The sequence below is a fragment of the Odocoileus virginianus genome, chromosome 17, assembly GCF_023699985.2.
Source record: "Odocoileus virginianus isolate 20LAN1187 ecotype Illinois chromosome 17, Ovbor_1.2, whole genome shotgun sequence".
NCBI classification, from domain to species: domain Eukaryota; kingdom Metazoa; phylum Chordata; class Mammalia; order Artiodactyla; family Cervidae; genus Odocoileus; species Odocoileus virginianus.
This window is the reverse complement of record NC_069690.1, coordinates 43,332,595-43,357,813: the sequence shown is the minus strand read 5'-3', so window position 1 is coordinate 43,357,813 and position 25,219 is coordinate 43,332,595. Positions and strand designations below refer to the sequence as shown.

Genomic DNA, 25,219 nt, shown 5'->3' with positions numbered 1-25,219 from the left:
CACATGGGGATGCATAGACACGGTTGCCCAAATTTTTGATTTGTCAACAAAAGCTGGAAATAAAGATTCCTATGTGAAATCTTGCTTTGATGCTGACAACAAATTCAGTATCTTAAAACACATTTGTTAAATGGAAAAAAACAAACAAACACATTTGTATGCATCAAACAAAACATGTCTATAGCCAGTCTGTGGCCTGTGGCCTGGTTGGCACACATATAATGAAGAAAATTACATATAGAAATAATTTCAAAATAATAATAATAATAATTTCACTCTGATCCCTTCTCTTGATGACAAAAGCCAAGGCTAGGCCCCAGTGAGTAGGGGACAGGGACTCAGTGAGTAGGGGACAGGGAAATGGCAGTAACAGGGAGAACAAAGAGCAGAGCCGATCGTGCAGGGCTTCTACCTGGGGGTAAGGATTTCCTTGTACTGGAGCTTCTCTACACGGGTGGTTGCAGCAACAGACATCGGGATGACAATGTTGTTAATATCGAAGGAGCTCTCTCCCCTTCTCCTCCTTACTGGCTGCTGTAAGACAAAGGCAAGTTTAAAAGGGAGGAACAATTCTACACACATCAAATCCTAAACCTGAGATTTAAAACAGGATCACCAATAACCAGGCATCTGGGTACCTGGGGAGGGCCCAAGCAGGGATGACAGCAACTGCCTGTACTGTGCGGATGGTCTCCCACCAGCAACGTGCTTAGGAGAAACACCAGGTGGGTCCTGAGGAAGACCTTCCCAAGTCTCACTGGCCACCCTCTTATTCATGTGCTCACGTGGAGAGACCTCTCCTCAGTGTCACAGAGGTGGGTATCCTGGCACCCTGAGACAACTGCCACAGTTTAAGACTCTTCCACATACCTTTAACAACCACCCCCCCCCCTCAACCCTGTTTCCCCGCTTTTATCTCTATGACACAGACCCATGGTGGAAAAAGCAATGCTTAAGCCTAGAGGTAACTCTCTGGATGAAAAAGATGAACTCTTCCATCCTGAAAGATGCCCCATGGGAGGCTGAGCTCAGTGATCTGCTAACCTTGGTTGCCATGAAAGCACTTCCTTCTTGCAGATCTGAACTCTTCAGCTAAATCTGTGCCCACCATCTGCTGAACCCTTATGTGAGTTCCCCTTTCTGGCTATTATTCTTAGGGAAAAAGCTGAGAGCCTTCTAGCTCTATCAATGGAGAGAAGTGGAGGGAAATGGATGAAGAGGCCTTGGCTGTAGAGTTCACACTCCTGGAGAAAGGAGATTCGCTTCTACAGGAAGTTAAGATCAAACTCCTGGGAAAGAACACTTAGTAAGGATCCAATATTAGGGAGCAGGGGTGGGGCCTTCTGCAGCAGCTGGGAAACCGGAGGTGGAATCAAGCAGGGAGCCAAGGGGCATGGCTTCTTAGATGGAGGGGCAAGTCTGAGGGCTGCCTGTGCCCAGATAGCAAACACCCTGCCCTGAAACAGAGACTGGCAATTGAGCTGTGAGAGGCCAGAGGGAACAGTGGGACGATAAACATGCTGCCATGGCGACAGCACAGCTGCAAACACCTAAGAGGCTACATTCAAACCCAAACCACCACATGTGGGCAGCCCAGAGGGAAGGGGTCAGTGAAGGGGGAGTGGGGGGGAAGAGGAAGCTGTTTCCCTCTATTTCCTATTCCTGGAAGGAGATCCATGACCGATCCATCTGATCATTTCAGGACCTGCTCAGAGAATGCTGAAAGGCAGTATTTCCTGGGCCAGGATCTCAGCAACTGTCACCTGGGATTTCAGGTTATCACAATGTCTTTTCCACCTCAGTTTCTTCTGCTATCAATGAGAACAGACTGTCCCTGCCTTCACAAATTCAGGGTAACTGGCTGACCAGAACAGCTGAAGAGACCTGCAAGCCTTGCCTGGCTGAGGTTCAGTGGACTCACCCCCATGTCTGCTGAACTCACACACTCCACTGCAGGAAGTGTACCCAAAGGAACCTCAATAGACAGCTTTCCCTGGATTGTGGTCAAGAACAAGTGTGAAACTGCTGGCAGAAACAAGTATGTATTTTCCCTGAATCTCCTTGGGTCTGCTGTCAGTACCTTCAAGGCAGGGAGACAGGAGCGGGCTGTGGGTTCAATAGGCTCAGCCCCCACCCCACATGTAGGTGCCCCAATTCCAGAAGACACTCACTTGGTCTAACCTAACTATGTTCTCCTGTTTAGGACCAGAGGTGGAGGGCAGGTGATGAGAATGAAAAGAGGTTCCCAAACCTGGCTGCCAGAAGGGGAGGTGCAAGATGATATTTATTTTTTTGGCAAGATGATATTTAAAAGAGAAAAAATAGGTTCAGGGCCCCATCTCTTCTAACCATCAAATCAGAATATCCAAGGCGTCCAAGAATGAAAAAAAAAAGAAAAACAGACCCCACCGGCTCATGTGGCTTTCCGTAGCAAGCATGAGCACACGCCTCATTCCCCTCCGCCCCACTCCCTCCAGTGTCCTGTAGCCTCTCACCTTAACTACCTGGCCTATCACTCTTCCTGCTATTAAATAAATCCAGATTCTTCAAAAAAATATGGCAACAAGAGCCTCAAGGGTCAGTACAGTGGTATATACAAAATTGATGCTCATTGGATAGTAAGTAAAAATTTCAAGTGATTCAGGCCTAAGTTTACATTTTCCAAGCATGAGAAAGCGGCATGTGAAAAAACACTGAAGTTTCACCAAGTCGTGGATCTGAGAGAAGACTTCCATTAGAATTAGTCTCTGTAAAATCCTTTGTTTTTCTGAGACCCCTGCTAACGGATACCTGGGCTTACCACAGAGATTACACCGCTATGGAGATAAAACCTGTGGGTGTGGGAGGGGACGAAGCAGGGAGGAACAAGGTCATCTGGGAAAGACTGTCCGATTTTTAAGAGCAGAGACAGAACGACATGAATTCCCACCTGATTGCAGAGCCTACTGAGCACATTTTGTGGGCTTTGAAGTTTCTTGATGTAAGCTCTGAAGGGGCATCAGAGCCCCTGCCTAAGTCACCTTTGCTGTGCCCCAATCCAGGTTCACTCTGTACTGCATGACCCAAGAGAGCTGGCTCTGTGGCCAGACTGCCTGGGTTGGAATCCCAACTGTAACCCTGACAAGTCGCCTCACCTTATGCTATGTACTTAACCCTGGAAAGCCTCAGTTTTCCTGCCAACAAAATGGGAATCTTCTACACCACCTGCACCTTGAAGGGTGTTACAGGTTGAATGTGCTAACACATATGTACCTAGCACGGACACAGTAAACATTTACAGCAGCAGCATTCTATTATTACTACCTCCATTATTATTAGGATGATTACTATATAAAGGACCCTTTTGGTGGGCACAAAGCAGCTACAGGTATATGTGTTCAAGGAGGCACATTCTGAGGAATGAAAACATCACAGAGTATTAACATGACTGTGTGTCTGGAATGGCCATGCAAACTGCTTTTGGTGGTACTACAAAAGCTGATCAGGAGTCAGAGCGCCTGCCACTTTGAATGCACATGTCAGTCCTGCCAGTGTGGCCTGCTGGATCTGTAATTCTGCTCTGCACACCTAAAAAACAGGCTCCACATCAACCTTCCCTTCTAAGCACCCAGTGTTTATTCCCAACACTCCAGCTCCACTCCCCAGGAGATTAAAAACAAGGAAATCAAACGTCTTTAAGGCCCACAGACACCTCTTTTGCATCCCTCCTCTCATGTTTACTTCTCAGGCCAACAGAATTAAGAGTCATGGTACTGTGGAGTTCTGTGCGAAACTTAGTCCCATGTATCTTGAACAGTCACAGATCACCCAAGAGTTTGCCTCTGCCTCAAGCTTTCTATGGCTGGCTCAGCTCAGATCCATCTTTACTAAGAACAACTCAAGGAAAATAACATAATGGAGGATTAAATAGCACCACTTTGACTTAAAAAAGACACACAAGTCAGGATGAGCTAAGTCCCTGTAACTGCCCTGGCCCTCACGACCCTCTTTCCACACTGTCCTCCAAATCCACTGGAGGCAGCTGTCACTGCAGAGGGGCTGTCTGGCCCACTCCATGCGGGTACTTACAGTCGTGCTGGCTGTGACCTGTGGGCTAGAGCTGGTGGGTGCAGAGGTGTCTGAGGAGGCGGAGAGCTGTCGCACCAAGGGACTGTGTGGTGAGTGGTGGGTGGCCGCCAAGTAGCTCGAACTGCTCATGTCCGTGTGATGTTTCAATACTGCAGAGGTCAACAGAAAAGAGGAATACATGGCTACCTCAACCTGCTCTATTTCCAGCACAAGTGAGGAAGGCCAGCAATACTCAGAAAAGGCAAAAATGCTTTCTAAGCCTAGAGGATAAAAAGATGAAGCAAACTGGCTGATGGGAGGCAGGGTGTGGAGCAGAGGTTGCTGTAGCAGTTAAGAGTGACCTACACTTAGAAGCGGTCGGACCCCTCTACTCTGCCTTCCTAGCAAGTGAAGGACACAGCTAGGGGCAGTTACAGGAAGCCCAGCTGCCCCAGAAAGCCCTGCGCAGGTGCAGATGCAGGCGGAGGTGCCGGGCCTGGCCCTACCTTCACTTCTCTCAGATGCATGGTCTCGCAATCTCATTTTGCTGTGGTTTGGGTCATGCACGGGTGGCGGCGGACTGAGCAAGCGCTCTGCTTTTGGCGCTGTCACTCGTTCCACCATAGGCACGGCCCCCACATCGTCTAAGTGCTGCCTGTGGGTCCTGTCAGGCCGGGTTTGGTGATGGGACAGCTCTGAAGAGGGGAACAGAAAAAGAGCTGTGAAATATCTTCTCTCAACCTTTTCTTATTTGAGTTCCCTCTAGGTCAATGACAGACACCCAGGGCAGCAGGACAGTCCTCTGGGAGTCCACCGGGCTCTCAACTGGAGAAAAATGTGACACCAGACTATAAAAGACAGCCGGCCCACAGATGCACCCAATGCCATGCCCCACTTGGCTGTTCACTGAGCCCCAGAACACCTGATGTCTGGAACAGCTTTCACAGTCCATCCCAGAGCATCCAAGATGAGCAGAAAAAGAAGACTGTGGGCTGAACTTGCATCTGTCAACTGTCTCTCCCAACCCCATCAGACTGCCATGGCCATACCAGTAACCTGAGAACATAAGAGGAACAGAAAAATAACTGGAGGACTCCATGGACCCCTGAAACTTACTGGCTGTTGTTAGGAAGGAGTTGACCAACTTGTGCCTGTCTTTACGAGCTGGATCTGGCAGACTGCCTGGTATGGGTGCTCTGTGCTTAAGTGAAAACTTTTTTGGAGGTTTGATTTTGTCAAAAGGCTTGTTCTGCCATTGAGATTTCAGCATGCTCTGAAAGTGCAGGCTTGTGGGGACATCTGCAAGAAACACAAAACATCACCATCAGTCCAGACCCCTGGGCTCCGGCTCTCCAGGGAGCGAGACCCACCTCACACCCTTCTCTTATGTGCCCAGTGGCAGGATGACTGCGAGGAGCAAGCACTGTCAGGGGAAAGATCTGTTTATTGGAACATCACTGAAGGTCACTCTTCTACTCACAAGGAAGTCATTGCTGCCTTTTATTTTTCAAGTTCCAAACAAAACCAAAATCTATGATGGTCTTTTCTTTGTTCCTGTGTTAAGCTAAATCTGTTAAACTCCATTGGTTTGAAAGAACATCCTGTTCTTATTCTTCTAGAAACTGAAACATTTCAAGGTATTTCTTTCTTTCAACATAAAGTTAATCAGGGTTTATATTCCTTCAACAACTATTTATTGTCTGCTACTTTATCAGGCACTGGACTGGGCACTGCATCTTTCCCTAGTAAGAACTAGATCATTTCTCCCTCCTTCCTCCAGACACCCACCACCTCCCTATCTGGGGATTATCTAGGTTTTTAAGTGAATGAATTGATTAATATTGAATATTACAAATTAAATCTTTTAGACTTAATTATAACTTCGACCTTTTGGGGGGGGGGTTCACTACTCTTTCTTTTATCTTTCCATTTTGTTAGTTTCCTTTTTTTATTTTCCTAAGAATGCGGACTTGAGTTTGAGTAATTTCTTTAGAAAGAGCATTTCAAGGTTAAAACCAGTTTTCTCTCAGATCCTTAAAGCTATCACTACAGCATCACCAATAAGACAGAATTTGACTCCATCATTTGTAGGTGCTCTGCTTCTTCTTTTAAACTTTTGGGGGGGGAGCTTGTGCTATTATATTGACTCAGCCAATTTGGGGCAAACTCTAATACCAAATCTTTCAATCTGTGAACATGGTATTTCTCTCCATTTATTTAGAATTTCTTTTATTTCCTCTCATCAGCATTGGGTGGTTTTCATTGTACAGTTCTTATACACATTTTGTTAAACTGATTGAGTACTTCATATTTTTATGACTTACAAATGATAATGTCATCATTATCACTTCTTAAAAGTTCTGTTTATAATTGCTTGCTGCTAGTATGTAGGAATATAGTAATTTTTAATATAGTGGCCTGTATCCTGTGATCTTTTCAAATCTATTACTAAGTTTTGTTAGCTGCTGTGGAATCCTTAGAATTTTCTACACACACAAATGCATCATTTACAAAAAGCTGCTTTACTTTATTTCCAATTTGTATGCCTTTATTTCTACATCTTGTCCTATTACTCTGGCTAGAACCTCTAGTGGCAATCTGAACTTTACAATTTTCCTTTTCTAGTTTCATTCTGAAACTTCACCACCAGGGATATAGGTGGGTCTTTCTTCAGGGTTCTGAAAAACTTCTCATGGTCCTTTTACATCTGAAGATCAGCACATCTCACTTTAGCTCTCAGTTCCTCCAGGGAATCAATCATTAACCACCTGAGACACACTCAAAAGTCCCAGTCCCTGAGTCCATACTCAATACTGTAGCATAGAATGAAACATCACTGCATTATAGAAAAAAGGTTAAAATCTAACCGAGCTATATTTCAGAACAAGTCCAGATCTATCACCCAAATGCCCAGGTCCCATCCCTGTTTTTCTGTCCTTTTTCAGTGTGGGCAAAGAACCGTCCCCTTACCGGCTGCTACCTGACAAGAGTTTACTAAAAGCACATGCTTTGGGCTCCTTTTTTCTAGTTTTATTTCTCTATAGTTATCTTGCTTTCCATCTTTCAAAAATCACTGCAACCTATGGCATGCCTTCTTTTTCCAGAATTACTTAATATTTATTATATTTAATGTACTTAGGACTTCCCTGGTGTCTCAGATGGTAAAGCGTCTACCCACAATCCGGGAGAGGCGAGTTCGTTCCCTGGGTCGGGAAGACGCTCTGGAGAAGGAAATGGCAATCCACTCCAGTACTCTTGCCTGGAAAATCCCATGGATGGAGGAGCATGGTAGGCTATAGTCCATGGGATCACAAAGAGTCAGACGCGACTGAGCGACTTCACTTCAAACATTAATGGGGTTCTGGCTCCCAGGGAGAGTACAGGATGTGCTTGATCTGAACTAGGAGTGGGTGGCAAAGAAAAGGGGGATGAGTGAACATTTAAAAAACCCATTATAAAATTAAAAAAATAAAAAGCCTATTATATGGTGGCTGGTGCTGTGTATTACTTCACCTTCATAACAATTCCATGATGCATTACTATGCTCCTTTTAATGATAGAAAACAGATTTAGAAAGGTGAATTAAGTGTCAAGGTTACACAGTTTAGTAACTAACACAGTGTACAAAGCTCAGTTGGGTCTGACTCTTTGAGACCCCATGGACTTCAGCCTGTCAGGTTCCTCTCAGCCCATGGGATTTTCCAGGCAAGAATACTGGACTGGGTTGCCATTTCTTCCTTCAGGGGTTAGAAAGAGCAAGCAACATTCAAACTCAAGTCTGTAAAACTCAAACTCATACTCTTAGCCACTACACCATGAAATTATTCTTTGGCCCAAAGAATTGATGCTTAAGTGTGTTAGCTACTCAGTCGTGTGCAACTCTTTGTGACCCCATGGACTGCAGCCCGCCAGGCTCCTCTGGCCATGGCATTCTCCAGGGGACCTTCCCAACCCGGGGATCAAACCTGGATCTCTTGCACTGCAGGCAAATTCTTTACCATCTGAGACACCCGGAAAACCCAGAGAATGGAGCAGTTTAATTCTGAGGTGGAATCTGAGAGTTCTCAAATTATTCATTCCCAAGGAAGTGGACAGTGTAGAATATTTTTCAAGAGTTCTGCAGTGTAGCAAAACTTAACTCTTTCCTATAGCACAGACTATGTATTTCATGACACTTCAAAGAATAAGACACACATCTCTTGGAACAGTGCTCTCTTGTGAAATTTTTTCCATAATTATTCTTTCTTTTACACATTTAAAAACAAATTCACCTATTATAACCCTTAAATGATCAACCAGCTTTCAGCCAGGCTAAGGATATCAGAGCTCACTGTACTCCTAGCCCTTAGAGCCCACCCAAGTCCCTCAATAAAATGGCTTGATTATCCCATACTCCAAAGGTCAAATGTTTAAAACAAACAAACAAAAAAATCTCCCACATAAGAATTGAGTTTAGAGGTATTAATTAAATTTAGGGGAATTTTAATTCATTAAAAATTCTTTGCTTAGAGTGGTTGAGGAAAAGGGTGTATTGGAAATAAAGCACCATCTATAGAAATTCTGAAAGCTGGGCTGAGTTCAAAGGTATAAAGAAGGTTAAAGAAGTGGGAGAACACCTCTTCTATATCCCAGGACATCCCCTGTGTCAGCAGGAGAGTTACTCCCACTTGGCATAGGCTGGTTTTTCTTATTTATTTGGTCTTTGGGGGGGCTGTACCATATGGCATGTGGGACCTTCCCCAACCAGGGATTGAACCCATGTACCCTGCATTGGGAGCATGCAGTCTTAACTACTGCACCATGAGGAAAGTCTGCATTGGCTGTTTAATGGGACTACAAAAGCATAGTGATTTTATTCCTCCCGCTCTATAGTGCAAATAAGTAGCCCTGGACACAGGACCCGGTTCCATCACTGAGTAGGAAGATAGAACAAGAACAAATCACTTGGCTGGGCTTCAGCATCTTCATCTGTAAAATGAGGCAGCAAGATCTGATCAGGGCTGGAGATATCCTAGCACACATGCTCTAACTCTCTCTCACCTCTTCTGTCTGCCGCAGGCACAGGCTCATGGCAGTGCTCTCTCTGTTGTAGCCCAAGACCTCAGACCCATCTCAAATAATTAGTTAATTAATCTAATTATAAGTCAATCTCACTAAACACAAGAGAGAAAAAAGATTTATGTTATTGCTAGACTAGATGACTACTGCACCTCTCAACTCTACCATGTTAATGACTTTTCAACTAAAACTCCACTCCTAACCCTCTACCCACCCACATTTAAATGCTCAGAAGTAAAAACTGGCACAAGTGTAAACCATTACCTTGTGCTCTGGAGTTGGCTATTAAGCAGAACCAAGAGCAACTTCCCCTATAAAACCCACTGAATAAGCTGTTAGGGATAACAACAAACTGTTTATGGGACTCGGGCTACTATACATTGCTAGAAGTTTGCTGTGTTTTAGCAGCTTTCATATAAAAGTGAAGAGAAACTAAGTTAAATCCCCCAAAATCAGTGAACAAAAATGATCTCTTAGGAATTGCTAGTCTGAGTTCATGCTCTGAGTAATAACATCTGGGATCCACACAGAGATACAACTCTGAAAACAGACACAGAGGACCTGAAAGTAAGCAAAGAAAGAGTTATAAAAATGGAAGAGAACAATAGTTCAGCTAGAGGACGCCACACATTTCACACCTGCATAGGCAATGGGCATTAAAGTGGTATTAACCAGACAGGAGGGTACAGATCCTTAACCAGGTCAATGACAAGAAACATCACCTTAAGGTTACTATTTCCTCAAATAAAAAGAAAACTTTAGCTTCAGGCCCGCCAGAACCTGACATTCCATGATCCACCATTTTCTCAAGCACACTTTCTCATGGTGTTCAGTCATGCTCACTTCCTCCTCCTGCTGGTAAGCTGCAGTAGCCTCATGGATACAGCTAGTTGTCTTGGCAAGCTCTCTCAAGAGAGCAGAGCTCCTCAAGGCCAGCAGGTGGTGCTCTTATTAAGCACAAACCCAAGACAACATGCTTTACCCCAAGGTTATACATCCTCTATTTCAAGCTAAGGTTTAGCTGGCTTGATTAAATGAGGTAATAAGGAAACAAGCTCCTCTTTCTGGAATACTAAAGGGGTGAGTGAGTGAAGTCGCTCAGTCATGCCCGACTCTTTGCAACCCCATGGACTGTAGCCCACCAGGCTCCGCCGTCCATAGGATTTTCTAGGCAAGAGTACTGGAGTGGGTTGCCATTTCCTTCTCCTGGGGATCTTCCCAACCCAGGGATCTAACCCAGGTCTCCAACATGGCAGGCAGACACTTTACCTCTCAGCCACGAGGGTGGTAACTAAAAGGTTACCACACCCTAATGTCTCAACCTTTCAGCCAGGGAGCAGTTCCTAAAATGAATGGGAGTGGCTAAGGTGTGGTAAGATGGGAGATGAACTCTAGGATTAAGAGCTGCAATTGGTTCCCACCCCAACAAAGTACTCAGACTGGCTAGGAAACATCAGTACTAGGAAACATCAGTAAAACTACAGAAAAATGAAAAGTTGGAAGTCCTGCCATCTTTAAATGTACTCTAGAGAAGAACGGGGTGGCCCAGAGGTCAGGTTTGACCCACACAGTATGCTGGCTGCTAGTCTTCACTATTACTTACTATTCTACACAAAAAGAGATGGGGAATATCAATACTTCAGGAAGCACTATTCACATCTTTGTGGCCCTAGCAATCTTCCAGTTTACAAATGTGGCATTCTGTATTCTGAGTGTGGCAGTTGTCTGAATCAAGTAAAAAATCCCAATAGCCACAATATTAGACACAATAATTAGGTCCCTGGGTTAAGCCACAGAACGTCTACTGTATTCATAGGCAGATATGTTAATGCTCGACTTGAGAAAGTATAACATATACTATTCTCCTTTACTGTCTCATAAAGAGAATTTAATGACCATCTCTCTTGTCCAAACCCCAAGTCATAATTAGGATGTGTGTGTGTTTGTGTGTGACTGACAGAAGGGAGAGAGTGGGGAAAGGGTGGAGGTGGCTCGGAGAGAAGACCGAGACAGACAGGAAAATAAAGACCACAGGGACTACAGAATGATGGAGCAGGAGATGTCAGGCAGATGTCTTGGGCATATTTAGGTGATGGGAAAGAGAATTCATAACTATACAAGGTAATACTGTTGACAAAGCAATGACCAACATACTTATCAGCTGAAAATGATTCAATAGGCAAAAGATCTTATCAGAATCTTAATGTAACTATACAAGCTTCAGACTTCTTTATTCAAATATGAGACCATGCAGTTCAACACTGTAATCTTGAGAGAATAACTCAACAAATGTTCTGGAGTCGTCTTGGTGTTTCTGCCTGAAGCTGCAGTCTGGAAATGGGCAGAAATCTGACTTCTCTTAATAACCTGGCAGGGGAGAAGCATGAATTATAGTGAAAAGAAGGATGGGAATCAGATTACTTGGGTTTAAATTTTTGAGCCTGCTACATCAGCTATGTAGCCTGAGATAAACCACAACCTCTCTAAGCCTATTCCTTGATATGTAAAACTGAAGTAACTTTACAAGACTACTGAGAAAACCAAACGAGACAAGAATAAGAGAAGTGCATGTAAACTATAAATGCTATACAAATATTATCTTAAGTTACATGAGCCATAATCCAAATGGCAAGAGAGGGCAAAAGTCAATGACTCTGGAATCTGAAGCACAGAGGAAAATGTTTATGTTCTAAATGTTCAAATGGTGAGGAGTTCATGAGCAAAAATGTTAAAAACTACTCTATAGACTACAGAAGCCATAATTTGGATTGGTCTCATTGGTTTGCAAATAATCTCCCCATGTGGCCCCAACCTCCAGAATACTTAAGTTCTCTGAGGATAAGGGACTATGTTTCTCTCGCTACTCTGTCCTTCATAGCACCTTACAGATAGTCTGTACACGTTTTTGAAAGGAGGGTAACCATAATCGGGGTTCATTATGTTCTAAAGTGTATTTTACTGCTCCATCACTCCTGATCTAAACCCTTGCCTAGTTTACTGTTCATGTTTCACATTTTCTAAATATTTCCACTCTTACGAGAAGTCACACAGCAGCAAGACTATTATACCATGTCCTTTCTTACAGTTGGAGAGAGTCTTAATAATAAGGCTTAGGGAAGCTAACAGATTTAGATGACCAAGAAAGAATCCAATCATTTGAAGAACAGATAAGAAATCTGAGGGGATTATGGTCATCTAATGTTTGATCAACTGTCAATTAGAAGAGGGGATTTACTAGGATAGTTTATCAGCAATGACTGCTTTGATAAAGTTTTATTTAAACAGGCACACTCAAAAAAAAATAAATAAATAAACAGTCACACTCCCCTCCTTATGCATAGTCTACATACTGGTTCTGTGCTACAATGGCAGAGCTGCCTAGTTCCAACAGACTAAACCTAGACAGTATGACCCATAAAGCCCAAATTATGTGTCCCTTTAAGAAAAAGATAATATACCACTCATGCTAAAAACCTGATTTTCTTCGCATACCACTAAGTAAATTTTACATCCAACATAATTCTCATTCCCCAGACCCCAATTATGGTTACCCTCCTTTCAAAAACGTGTACAGACTATCTGTAAGGTGCTATGAAGGACAGAGTAGCGAGAGAAACATAGTCCCTTATCCTCAGAGAACTTAAGTATTCTGGAGGTTGGGGCCACATGGGGAGATTATTTGCAAACCAATGAGACCAATCCAAATTATGGCTTCTGTAGTCTATAGAGTAGTTTTTAACATTTTTGTTCATGAACTCCTCACCATTTGAAATGTAATTTTTCTTTATTTAGATGTTTTTTCTGGCCACACCGAGAGGCTTGTGGGATCTCAGTTCCCTGACCAGGGACTGAACCTAGGCCCTTGGCAGTAAAAGAGCAGAGTCCCAACCACTGGACTGCCAGGGAATTCCAAAATGTAGTTTTTAGAAAAATTGTAAACTCAGGACAATTATAGGCTTCCCTGGTGGCTCAGTGGTAAAGAACCTGCAGAAGACACAGGTTCAATCCCTGTGATTGAAGATCCCACATGCCACAGAGCAATGAAGCCCCCCATGTGCCACAACTATTGAGCCTGTGCTCTAGAGCCCAGGAGCCTAACTACTGAAGCCCACACGACACAACCACTGAAGCCCAAACTGCTCTGGAGCCTGTGATCTGCAACAAGAGAAGCCACTGCAATGAGAAGCCCATACACCACAATGAAGAGTAACACCTGCTCATAGCAACTAGGGAAAAGCCCATGCATGCAGCAACAAAGACCCAGTGCAGACAACATATAAATTAATTATATATTTTAAAAAAATTATATATAAAAAAAGAAACTAAAATACATGTTAAAAATATTTTATACCAACACCCTGGCATGTTAAAATCTATTTCTTCAATCAGACTTCAGTCACAGTAAAATCTAATTTCAGTTATCAATTATTTTTAACATTTAAATACTGTATAGTTGATGTGCAATATGTTAGTTTCACATGTAAGTTATTAATTCTAAATGTAAGTTATTATTCTAAAGTAACAGAAAAGGTAGAGGATCTTGCCATATATTATATATAAAAAAAATACTGTACCTCAATCTTCATTATTTATTCAAATTTCCTTTTACTTAACTCCCACAGGATTCTTCTTCAGGAGCCATGAACTCTGAGATGGTTCCTTTGGTGTCCCTATTGCCCAAGGTTTTTATACTCTGGGGGATGGGCAAGACCCACAGCAAGACTCAATATGGATAAGAGGAGTGACTTTCTTTTGTGAGGTGGGAGAAAAGCAATTATGAAAAGGGAGGTGGAAGAGAAAATCGGCAGACACAGAGGCTCATCAGGTAGATCAACTTAAAAAACAAAAAACAAAAAAACCCCACAAAACCCAGCACATGCGAACTCTGTGCACATGCCTGTGCACACCTGAGAAAGCAGTCACATCACCTGCTTTGTGCACCCCAGAATGAAGACATGCTTCCCACACAGTGCTGCCCGTGCTGTTTTACATCGTAACACAGGCAACTGTCTCACCCTCACCACCTGACGCATTAGGGCGAAATCTCTTAGCAAGCTGTAATATTTGAGTGCCACATTCTGGTCTAGGGGATCTGTTGTGTACGATGTGCAAAATCCTAAGAAAAGATGCTGTTGACAGTAATACCTGGACAGTATCTGGACTGTATCAGAATCTTAGCCAACTGTCCTTCACTTTGAACCCTTTAAGTCTCACTCATTAGACTTCATGGAGCCTTTCTTACCGTCTGGAAATGCTAGAACCGGGTGAACACAGGAGTCCAACTGGGAAAGGCGTTCCAACAGAGGGGCTTCGTAGTGGATTTCTGGAGGCATGGTGCTGGCATTGCCTGAGCCGCACAGCGCACAGGAAGGGTTCACATCACAGCCAGAACGCACTGTGCTGTTCCGGTGAACCTGGGAAAAGCCAGATAACACTCGATTCAGGGTCTGATAAAAACTCAGCTCCCCATTCAGTATTCCAAAGATTCAAAATTCCCTCTCTCTAGATATATATATGACACAGTTAACAAAAAGTTTGATTAGTTTGTTAAAAGATTTCCATTTCTCCAACACACTGAACTTCAAAGTAATTAAGTAAATCCATTTCTTCTCCAATGAAGAGATCTAATTATGTGAAGCCCATTAAGTGCTTGAGAACACTTTACAATACCTGTTTCTACCACCATGATGCTTTTCCACCATCTGCTACAGTGACTAGCTGGCTCCAGATTTCTAGGTAGACATGACTTGCCCTCTTCAGCAACTTCATCCACCAAAGAGTCTTACTAATGAATAACCAACCACACCTTTCCTGTTCTTTTTGTATCTCCAAAACAAGAATTCCAGAAGGTCTGAAACAACATGGCAAGTTTCTCTGGACTACACTCAACTCATTAGCTGCTCTTTAACCTAGCCTAAAATCTACTGTTATAAAGCTCATATTTAAGTAATGAAAATGAATTTGGTATGGTTAGTGTTCATACCCATAGTCTTTGTGTCAATTAGATTAATTCCAAGGGGATAAAAATCATTTTCATTAAACTTCTCTTGTATACATATAGGCACAATAAGAAAACCTCCCTAGTTAAGTCCACAGTGAAAATATAAGTCTTCAAATGATCTAACTGTTTTGTGTTTAAATGATAGAAGTTTTATAATTTTATGCTTTAAACTTCAGGTCATGCTGAATGCAGGATCCGTAGGTTCTAGTGTCAGGAGTTGGCATTTGCCAAATCGTAACCATGAGAAGTCACGCGGGCAGCATGCAGTCCTAGAAGAAATGACTTGCCTGTGGAATGACACTATGACATGGGACGCTAGGAGCAAGGAAGTGTCAGAATAAAGACAAAGGGTAGAATTGAAACTCCGTAACGACTGCGAGAACTACATCTGGTTTCAGCACACACATCTCTTGAAAGCTGTTTGCCTTCACGGACATGCACAGAAGAAAGATAAATATGAGAACAATTCGGTCTTTATCAACCTTCCTCAACTGCCTCCTCCATGCAGTGACATAGATGGGTGGTATTCAAACAAGGCCCTGTGAAGGTCAGACTGGATACCTTACACTACAGTAAAAGAATTCTAGTAAGCAACAACTGTTGTCTCTGAAAGGAAATCACACCAACGAAACATGCACTTCTGGTAGACAACATTAACTGGTACTGTTTTGGAAAAAATACCTCTTGCAACCTTTTTAAACCAGGGCTGGATTTCTGGGGGAGATAACATTTTGAGGTTGAGAAAGAGGGACCTACATTATCAGGAACAAAAACCAGAGATCACCAGTAGATGAACGGGAGAATTCAGGTAATTAGAATCCATAAACGGCACCAAAACTTTAAATATTGACTAGATTAGAAAAATATATAAAAATCAAAACAAGAAATCTTAAAAGGGAGGTATATTTTCTCCTCATGAAGTAAACCATTACATGAACTAGCTCTCCAAGTGGGCAATGAACAACACTCCATTTTTTTATGGCTAGAGTGCATACCTCAAGTCATTAAGATACTGGATGTAAAGTAAAAAGAATACGGCAAGAAAAACAAACTAGGAATAAAATTAAAGTAAAAGCTGAAATTACCAAAAGAAAAAATACATGACAGAAACAGCAAATTAAAGAACTGCTCAAACCCACCTCAAGAAAGGGGTAGACAGGATAGAGCAATTAATTACATAAACCATAAGACTGGCTGCAGTTTATGGGGTCGCAAAGAGTTGGACACGAGTGAGCGACTGAACTGAATGAAGAGAAAAAGGGAAAGATGCAAACATATAAGAACTTAAAAAAAGCAATAGCTAAGTGATAAAACCACTTAACCACTGGATCAGCCGGGAAGTCCGCTAGTATTATTAAGAGAAAATTTGGGGAATTTTTTGAAGGATAGCTTAGGCAACTTTAAATACGCACACAGAGAAAATAAGATGTCAAATTATACACATGAATTTTATTTTTAAAAAACCCACAAAAAAGAAAAACAACCTACCATGAGCAAGTGTGATTTACTCCTGGATATCAAAACTACTTGACATTAGTTTATCAATTTACACAATTTCATGCTGGCCATTCAACATTTCTACTTCGATGTCTTAAGAGGCAACCAAAGTTAAGTGACTTCAAAACCGTGCTCCTAACTCTTCTCTACTTTCAGTAGCTCAGTCTTAAAATCCCTGGACTCATCCTAAACTCCATTTCCTCCTCATACCCCAAAACCAGTCATGAAATCCTGTCACCTCTGCCTTCTAAAAGTGTCCAAAATCTGACCACTTTATACACCCTCAACTGAAGTTCTCATTTGGGTTTCTTAAATAGTCTCCTAATAGGTGTTCCTGCTTGCCCCTTCCCTTCAACTATTGTGTAATCTTGTTTCACAACCTTAATCAAATCATGATGCAGTTCTCTGCTCAAAACCTTCTGATGGCTCCTCATCTCACAGAGAATAAAAGCGAGAGTTCTTGCAATGGTGCACACAGAATGGTACCTACGCCAGCTGTCACTTCTGTTGCTTCTCTGACTTCATTTCCCTTTCCTGCTTTTCTCCTAGCTCATGCCACCAGTTCCTCTGACTTCCCTGATACTTCCCCAAAATGGCAGGCAAATTTCCGGATCACAGACCTTTACACTTGGCCCTTCTATTAGCTCCAAGGTTATTCCCTCACCTCACGTCTTTTTCTCAAATGTCATCCTCTTAAAAAAACAACTTTTATTTAGAAACATACAAGTGAGAAAAGAGTCTCTATTCTTGACAGTGACAAAAAAACACATTCTGGAAAAAGTTTAACTGACATTTTAGGCACAAAGCTTAAAGTCATTAATTTTTAATATGCTACAAATTAATCTATAATCAAATTCAATAGGCTTTTGGTACAGAAGGGAGAAGAGGCAAATGGAATTTAAACCAAGTACAAACCAGAAAAATAAATGCTAAGGGCGAAAGTTCCCAGAAAATTTCTGATAAGCAAAGGCAGAAGGGAGTGACTTGCTGACCACATGTTAAAACTATGAATCAGAGACATCAAAAGGAGGGTGGGGGAAGAAGCTGGATTCACATCAAAATAAATCCCAAAGGCATTAAAAAGATTTAAGTTATGTTTATTTAATTAATTATTAAATTGTTTTAAATTATTTATTAAATTATTATGTTTAAACTGTAAAAGAAAAACCATGGGGCAACATCCAGTAGTAAAAAGTGTGAGCAATGGGGCCAGGCTGTTTGAGCCCTAACTGCTACTGAGCTGTGTGAACTGACACAAGTTACCTAAGGCTTCATTCGTAACAACAGCTGCTTATCTGACAAGGCTGCTGTGAAGATAAAAACCATTTAGAATAGTGTCTGGTCTCACTGTTACTTGTATAGTCATACAAAAGACACTATTTTCATTTATAGTTGAAGAAGGAAAAAAAGGACATCAACCATAAAGATCACTGATATTAAATCCTAGCTTTCATGTTACTTGTGTTGTGTTGTGTTATTCATCTGTTAATAAAGGATCAATAATGCCAATTTCATGGGACTGTGAGAAATATGATTTTGCAAGCTGTTAAAATACTACACAAGTGCTAGCTAAATTAATGTACATCAAAGTTCTTCACAAAAGCACTGTGGACACTTAAGAGCCTGATGATTTGTTGTTGTGAGGAGCCGTCCTGCCCACTGAAGGCGAGCCCCAGCTTCCCTGGCCTCTACTCACAGTGCAAGTGATGCCCTCCCCCTCCTCCGGACAAACCAGAACCCACCACAAGGTCAAACGTCTCCTAGGGCGGGCGGGGCAAGATCATTGAGAACCAGGTGGCTCAAGTTATGATTATCATTCTTAGTAAAATTCAAAGCACAGGCACCCATTAAATATTAATAGTGAGAAAGAAGAAATGCCTCAAGGCTACATCAATCAAAGTGAAAGGACTCAAGAGCAAGAGTGAAGAGGCTTCCATGAAACAAAATGGTAACTAGAACATGGAAAATTATTTCAATGGCTTGAATAACTCAAATATGTTTAAACTGATGACTTCATAATCATACACACCACCCCCTCCACAAAGACTTTATTGACTGTCCTTGGAAGATGGTAGGAAATTTTAAAAAAATCAACTTATTACTTGAAAATCGGTAGATAAAAGGATATCAACAGGAATCATGCTCCCCCCCACCCCCCGCCCCACAGACTGTACTTAAGGGTAAACCAATAGTAGAAAAGGGCATTTTTCTCTTTAAAGACATAGTCTAGCTAATAAACTAAGAATAAATGGTATGAGTAGAACATAACTTCAATTCCTGATGCAACAAGGGGGTCCAGGCAATGGCCGCTACTGACTAATAACACGAGAGAGACAAGATATTACATGTCTTCTCATGTGAGTGCCCTTACCAAAACAAAAACCTAGATTTAAGTTTCTGTATGCAGACTTTAATGAACTAAAAGTAAGAGATTAAGGAATATACAGAGGGATGGATATAATGTTAAAATGTGGTCAATGCTAACAGTAGAATCTAGGAGATACAGCTGCTCACTGCAAAATTTACACATGATACTATGTTTCGTTAATATCATAATGAAATTTTGGAAAAGAAAACAACGACCCTGCAGAATTTCTTCTGGTCATGATGGATTAAGAATGATCATGCTTATCTTTTAGCCATAAACTAGAAAACCAGACAACACACAGCTTAAGACAGCAGCAAAGGAGGTGGCCTGTGACTGTTCCGGCTTTCTACCTGGAGGCACAGCACAGACCTGCTCAGTAGGTGAGGGGTTCCAAGCAGTGCGTGATGGCTCCACTGAGTTGAGGAAACAAACTTCCAGAGACTGAAGTGCAGAGACTCAGGTGACGGATAACCATGAGGCAGAATTCTTCAGAAGAGGAAGCCATACAGAAAAAGAGCTCCAGAAATCATGAGATTCCCTCAAGTGTTCATGGAACACTAAGAATCCCTGTACAGAGTTAAACTTCATCAGGTCAGGCGAAGATGCACCAAGGAGCTATGGACCAAACAGTCCCCAGATCTCACAGTGGCAGAGAGACTTCCCCACTGTGACCGGTCAAGTGGCACGTAGCATTCAAAAAAAGACCCCACAAGACCTGGTTACTCTACACTCTCCCTTAAATAAAGGAGAAACTGAATCTCAAATAACTTAGCTGCCAACAAAACAAAGCCTCTTTAAAGGAAGATAATAGAATCTATGCTTCAGTCACGTAAAAGTAAATGTCCAACATCCAAAAAAACACTGTTAGATATGCCAAGAGGTGAGAAAGTTACATCACAGGGATACAATCAGAAAATTGTAAGTCACAGGATAAATAACTGGAATAAAAAACCCAGTTTTCTCAATAAATAAATTGCAAGGAAAGGGGGTATGATGGATAGCTTACAACAAAACAAAACACTCTTACCGAGAACTAGAATAGCCAGATTTAAAAAGAATGGAAAAAAAAAGGAAATATAACTTTAAGATATGAGAGAAATGTTAAAACAATAACAATACTGAGGAGTTAAGATTCCAGAGGGAATAGAACCACTGAAGTGTTGAGTTGCTTCTTCTTGGGGACAATGGGTGATTTCTGAATGATGCTTAGAATTTGGTGCCCTGATGGGGGGTCACTTCTGGGTACAGAGAAATGAGCAGAGGTTCTGATGATTTTGTAGGGCTGAAGGGACAACTTTAGAGACTTCAAAAGCCAAATTCCCAGTGAAAAGAAAGGATGGGAAACTACAAATGACAAGTTAGGTGCTCCCATTTCTAAGGCATTTGGAGAATTCTGAAGCTGTGATGGGTAGGAGTCTAAAAAGCTAAGCAAAAAGCCTCTGGACAGCAGAGAGTTTCTGGCGGGCTCACTGAGAAGCAGACTACAATTAAGAGTTCATGAGACACACGAGGGCACTGGTCACTGAATCAGCTGGAAATGGGAGTAAGAAACAAGGCTGTGCCTTAAGAAAGGACCACTTCTTACGTGGCCATCTAAAATGCCAAGTACACTGGTATTAAGAAGTATATGCAACATAAAAATCAAGTTTGTATGTGCATAGCAATTAAAACAGTAAATGCAAGTACATCAAATGTTGAAAGAAAATGTACAATCGTCTGACTGACCTTTTATTAGTTTCTTTTCCTAAAACCTTATGTAGACTGCTTGAAAACAAAATGGCATCAGTAAATCAATGTTGTGAATAAACTCTCCATATTTTATATTTATTTCAGTACTTAGAAACACCTACTTCATCTACTCATGATTTTAGAATGAGATGTTAGAAAATGGAAAATGTTGGTCGGTAAGGGCTTCATTTTCAATTTCAGTATTGCCAAGTATCCAAACATCACCTACAAAGAGATTACACAACAGAAAGCACATGTTCTGAAATGATTCTCTTAGAATCATTGTAATTCATGCACATACTTAATCAGGATTACTTTACCAAGGTTCTCTTTATCAAGTAAGTTGGGGAAACGAAATAAGATATTCATTTAAACAGAAGACTTTTAAGTCTTTAATGTCTTTTATGAATCTCTGAGTGGAAGATATGGCATGAAGTGCTCTCTGAATTGCTTCACCCATCACATTACAGTGGTGGCAGATACCTCAAACTATCCATGAGCTCATCACTCTTCTGAAATCAAGACAGTTACTACACCTGCTGCTAAATCTTGTTATTTAGGAGATCCAACCAGTCAATCCTAAAGGAAAGCAGTCCTAAATGTTCAATGGAAGGACTGATACTGAAGCTGAAACTCCAATAATTTGGTTCTGGCCACCTGATGTGAAGAACTGACTCACTGGAAAAGATCCTGATGCTGGGAAAGATTGAAGGCAGGAGGAGAAGGGGACGACAGAAGACGAGATGGTTGGATGGCATCACTGATGCAATGGACATGAGCTTGAGTAAGCTCCGGGAATTGGTGATGGACAGGGAAGCCTGGCATGCTGCAGTCCATGGTGTCACAGAGTCAGACATGACTGAGCAACTGAACTGAATAAATTTATATACCACAAAATTTAACAACTGTGTCAACATACTTGGTTTCCCCTATAAGCTAACGTCTTTTATTCTGTGATTAAAAAAAAATTTATTCTGATAAAATTCCACAGACTTTATCACACTGCCAAAGGCTTAATCAGGAGAAAGAAATTCTGAGATGCAAGCAACAGAAAAGAATTCAACACCAAGGCTGGTCTTGGGATACCAGCCAGAGAAGTAGCAAGGAAGTTTAAAATCTACTCTGTATTTTGGTGGAAAAAGCCAACTGCAAGAAAGTGAAAGTCCAGTCCCAATCTATGTTCATGTAAGAGGTCCAAATTCACCTGAATTCTGCTAGTATCTTCAGGAGCTAATGGAAAAACTGTGGTTTAAGGACACTTTCCCAGTCCAGGGATCACAAGACTCCTACAGAAAACATGCCTCCCTGGCCATGGCCCCAGACGAGCTGTGAAAGATGTTGTAAATCATACAAGAACACAGATGGTTACAAGGAAGTCACTACATGTAGAAATAGGAAGAAGCGGTCTTCAGTGAACTAGAAATAGAAAAATTAGAAAACAACTTTTGAAATAAGTATATTAAAATTGTTCATAGTGATAATGAGAGGAATACAAGTCATGAGACAAGTACAGGATTAAAAAAAAGTTTCTAAAAGTACTTTAAGAGGATGTTTCTAAAAGTAACCAATTCTAAGGAAAAAAGTACACACTGAAATAAAAAACCCAACTGGTAACCAAAGCCAGCGTTCCTCCTGATGAAGAGCAGGGATGGTCAGGAGGACTACATGAGATAAAGCATAGGAAGACAGATATGAAATTGCAAAGTATAAAAAGAAATGAAGCAATATGGAACAACAACAATACACAGACATTTATATTTAAAAAGAGAGAACAGAAAAAGGAAAAATCAGAGGAAATAATGATTAAAAAAATGTCAAAACTCAAGCCAAATAAGAACTCTCAGAATGAGGGTACAAAAACCAAGATCTAGTGGCTAAAAATCAATTTATACGTCTAAATATGTCCCTTGATATTGCAGAACATAAAAACAAAACATACACACACAAAAAACCCCCAAAAGTAAGGGATTGGGGTAAAGATTTTAGTTACCAGAGAGAAGATACAGATAATCTATAAAGAAACAATTAAACTGATACCAGAACTTTCAACAAGTATTGGAAGGCAAAGAAATTATCTTCAAAGTGCTGAATACAAAAGTTTACATATAGTTAAGTCATCATTCAAGAATAAAGGCAAAATATAACTGTGTATTCACAAATACACACATATGTATATACACATTTCACACATAAATGTTAATTCTGTATGTTTTTAATACATAAAGACTTTACAGCTCATACCAATATTGGAAGGCTACCCCATGTATTCATCAAGAATGGAATGGGATATAAGAAGCAAAAGTGAACAAGAACGGCAAAAGTGTTGGTAAATATAAGTAAGTAATTAAGTGTGAACTCAATGACTAATTTGGGAGGGACTGAAAAGCAAGATAACTAAGACAATAAAAACAAATTACAGATAAATAAATTACTGACACAAAAACTGAAAACAAAGAGATGGAAAAGGATGTATCTAGCAAGTATACTTACCAAAGAAACCCATTTAAAGTTAAAGCATGAAGAGAGATCAAAAGGGAAACAACATGATGATTAAGATGAAGAATAACAACCATTAACTAGGATGTACCTAACCAGCCATCCTACAACTATATGAACATACATTAATTAAAAAAAAAAGAAAGAAAGAAATGAGGTTGAGGTTGGGGAAACGAGAGAAGTGGTTTAAGGGTATAAACTGACTACTAGTTGATAAATAAGTCCTGGAGATCTAATGCACAGTACAATGAATTATAGATGATGCCATTGTATTATTAACAACAAATGTGCTAAGAGACTAGATCTTAATTATTCTCACCACAAAAAAGAAATGACAACTAGGTGACATGAAAGAAGTGCTGGTGTTAGCTCAGGCTATAATGGCAATCAAACTGCACTTTAACTTGCACAATACACATAGGAAACAGGTTTCAAACAAACCAACAGAAGGTAGACCAAAGGATATAGAAGATACGAACACAATTATTAAGTCAAAGATATGAGTGAAATTTAGAAACCCGAAGTCAAGAAACAGGATACAAATATACGCACCCCCACAAGCAGTGCCTTTTAAGGAAATGTGGACTATTTTACAAAAGCTGAACTAAAATTAAGTACATCAACATGGAGATCTTGAAAACACAATACTGAATTAACACACACACACACCCCCACACACCCACACCAAAAACACACACACACACACACCAAAAAACCAAACCAACCTGCAGAATATGTACAACATGACAGCTGTCCTGCATTTTGTGCTCTTTGGTTACCTCCTTCTAGTGGCAAGAAAGAAGGTAAAGGAGATAAAAAGAGAATAAAAGGACCACTGGTTATCTATAACTTTCTTTTAATATTTAAAAAAAAAAACAAAACACATGAAGTAAAAAAAAATAAAAATGCTAGCATTTAGGATGGTGCATACATCAATGTTTGTTACATTGGTCTTTATACATCACAGAATTAAAATCAGAGAAGGAGGCAGGTAAACCTGTAATTTCTTCTATACAAAGAGAACTTAAGTTCTTCACATAATAAATTTAGTAGTACAGAAGAGTGCCAGAAAACTGGCAGGGGGAATAAAAGAAGTTCAGATATTAATATTTCAGAGCAAAGGTATATTAAGTTTGAAAACTGCTGAAATCCAATAATCAAATTGCAAATAGCACCAATCAGTCTGTCTTCTAGACTTGAAGTGAGAAAAGGATTAAACTATCTTATGAGCAGCAAAGACAAGGACCAATGGCCAGTGTACTAAGAATAGTGACCCCTTCCCATATCCTACCTCCAAATTCATACCTGCCCAGAACCACAGAATGTCACCGTTAATTATAAATTGGGTCTTTGCATATGCAATTAGTTTAATACGAAGTACTACCGGATTTGCTGCCGTTTAGTCACTAAGTCATGTCCCACTCTTTGTGACCCCAAGGACTGTAGCCCACCATGCTCCTCTGTCCATGGGATTTCCCAGGCAAGAATACTGGAGTGGGTTGCCATTTCCTTTTCCAGAGGATCTTCCCAACCTAGGGATCGAATCCACTTCTCCTGCATTGCAGGAGGATTTCTTTACCACTGAGCAACCATGCCTTCAATCCAATGACAGGCATCCTTATAAGGCTACATGAGAACACAGACACACTGGCAAGGTGATCATGTGAACATGGAAGCAGAGATGGGAACTAAGACGCTTCAAGCCAAAGGATGCTAAGGCTGCCTGCAGAAAGTGGCAAGAAAGGATCTTCCCTGGAGATTTCAGAGGCCAGGCAAGGGCTGACACTGATTTCAATATCAGACTTCTAGCCTCCAGAGCTGGGACAGGAAACTAATTCAATCAGCTGCTAAGCTTTTCCTAATGATAAATACAAAGTCTAGATAGATAAAATTATTTTTTTTTTTAATGACAAAAGAGGAAAAAAACCCGAAACCAAAACCCTTTGCGTGGGGACCTCAAGTAGAACACTGTAGAACAAAGGAAAAGAAAGCAAATCTGAGAAACTGAGAAAAAACATACTTCT

The 25,219-nt window shown here is 41.1% G+C and overlaps 1 protein-coding gene across 5 annotated transcripts in view; it reads right to left on the bottom strand.

The window, feature by feature from the left end:
* Positions 1-25,219, bottom strand: part of KANSL1 (KAT8 regulatory NSL complex subunit 1) — a 171,090-nt gene that overhangs the window by 3,667 nt on the left and 142,204 nt on the right. For 4 of the 5 annotated variants that reach the window (XM_020882785.2, XM_020882913.2, XM_020882714.2 and 1 more), the window contains 5 exons: positions 14,348-14,519; positions 5,164-5,346; positions 4,554-4,742; positions 4,069-4,217; positions 413-534 (listed from right to left, as the gene is read on the bottom strand). In XM_020882785.2, the coding sequence (XP_020738444.2) occupies positions 413-534; positions 4,069-4,217; positions 4,554-4,742; positions 5,164-5,346; positions 14,348-14,519 (815 nt within the window). The remainder of the gene's footprint in view (positions 1-412; positions 535-4,068; positions 4,218-4,553; positions 4,743-5,163; positions 5,347-14,347; positions 14,520-25,219) is intronic. The other variant, XM_020882993.2, reaches the window with a different exon arrangement.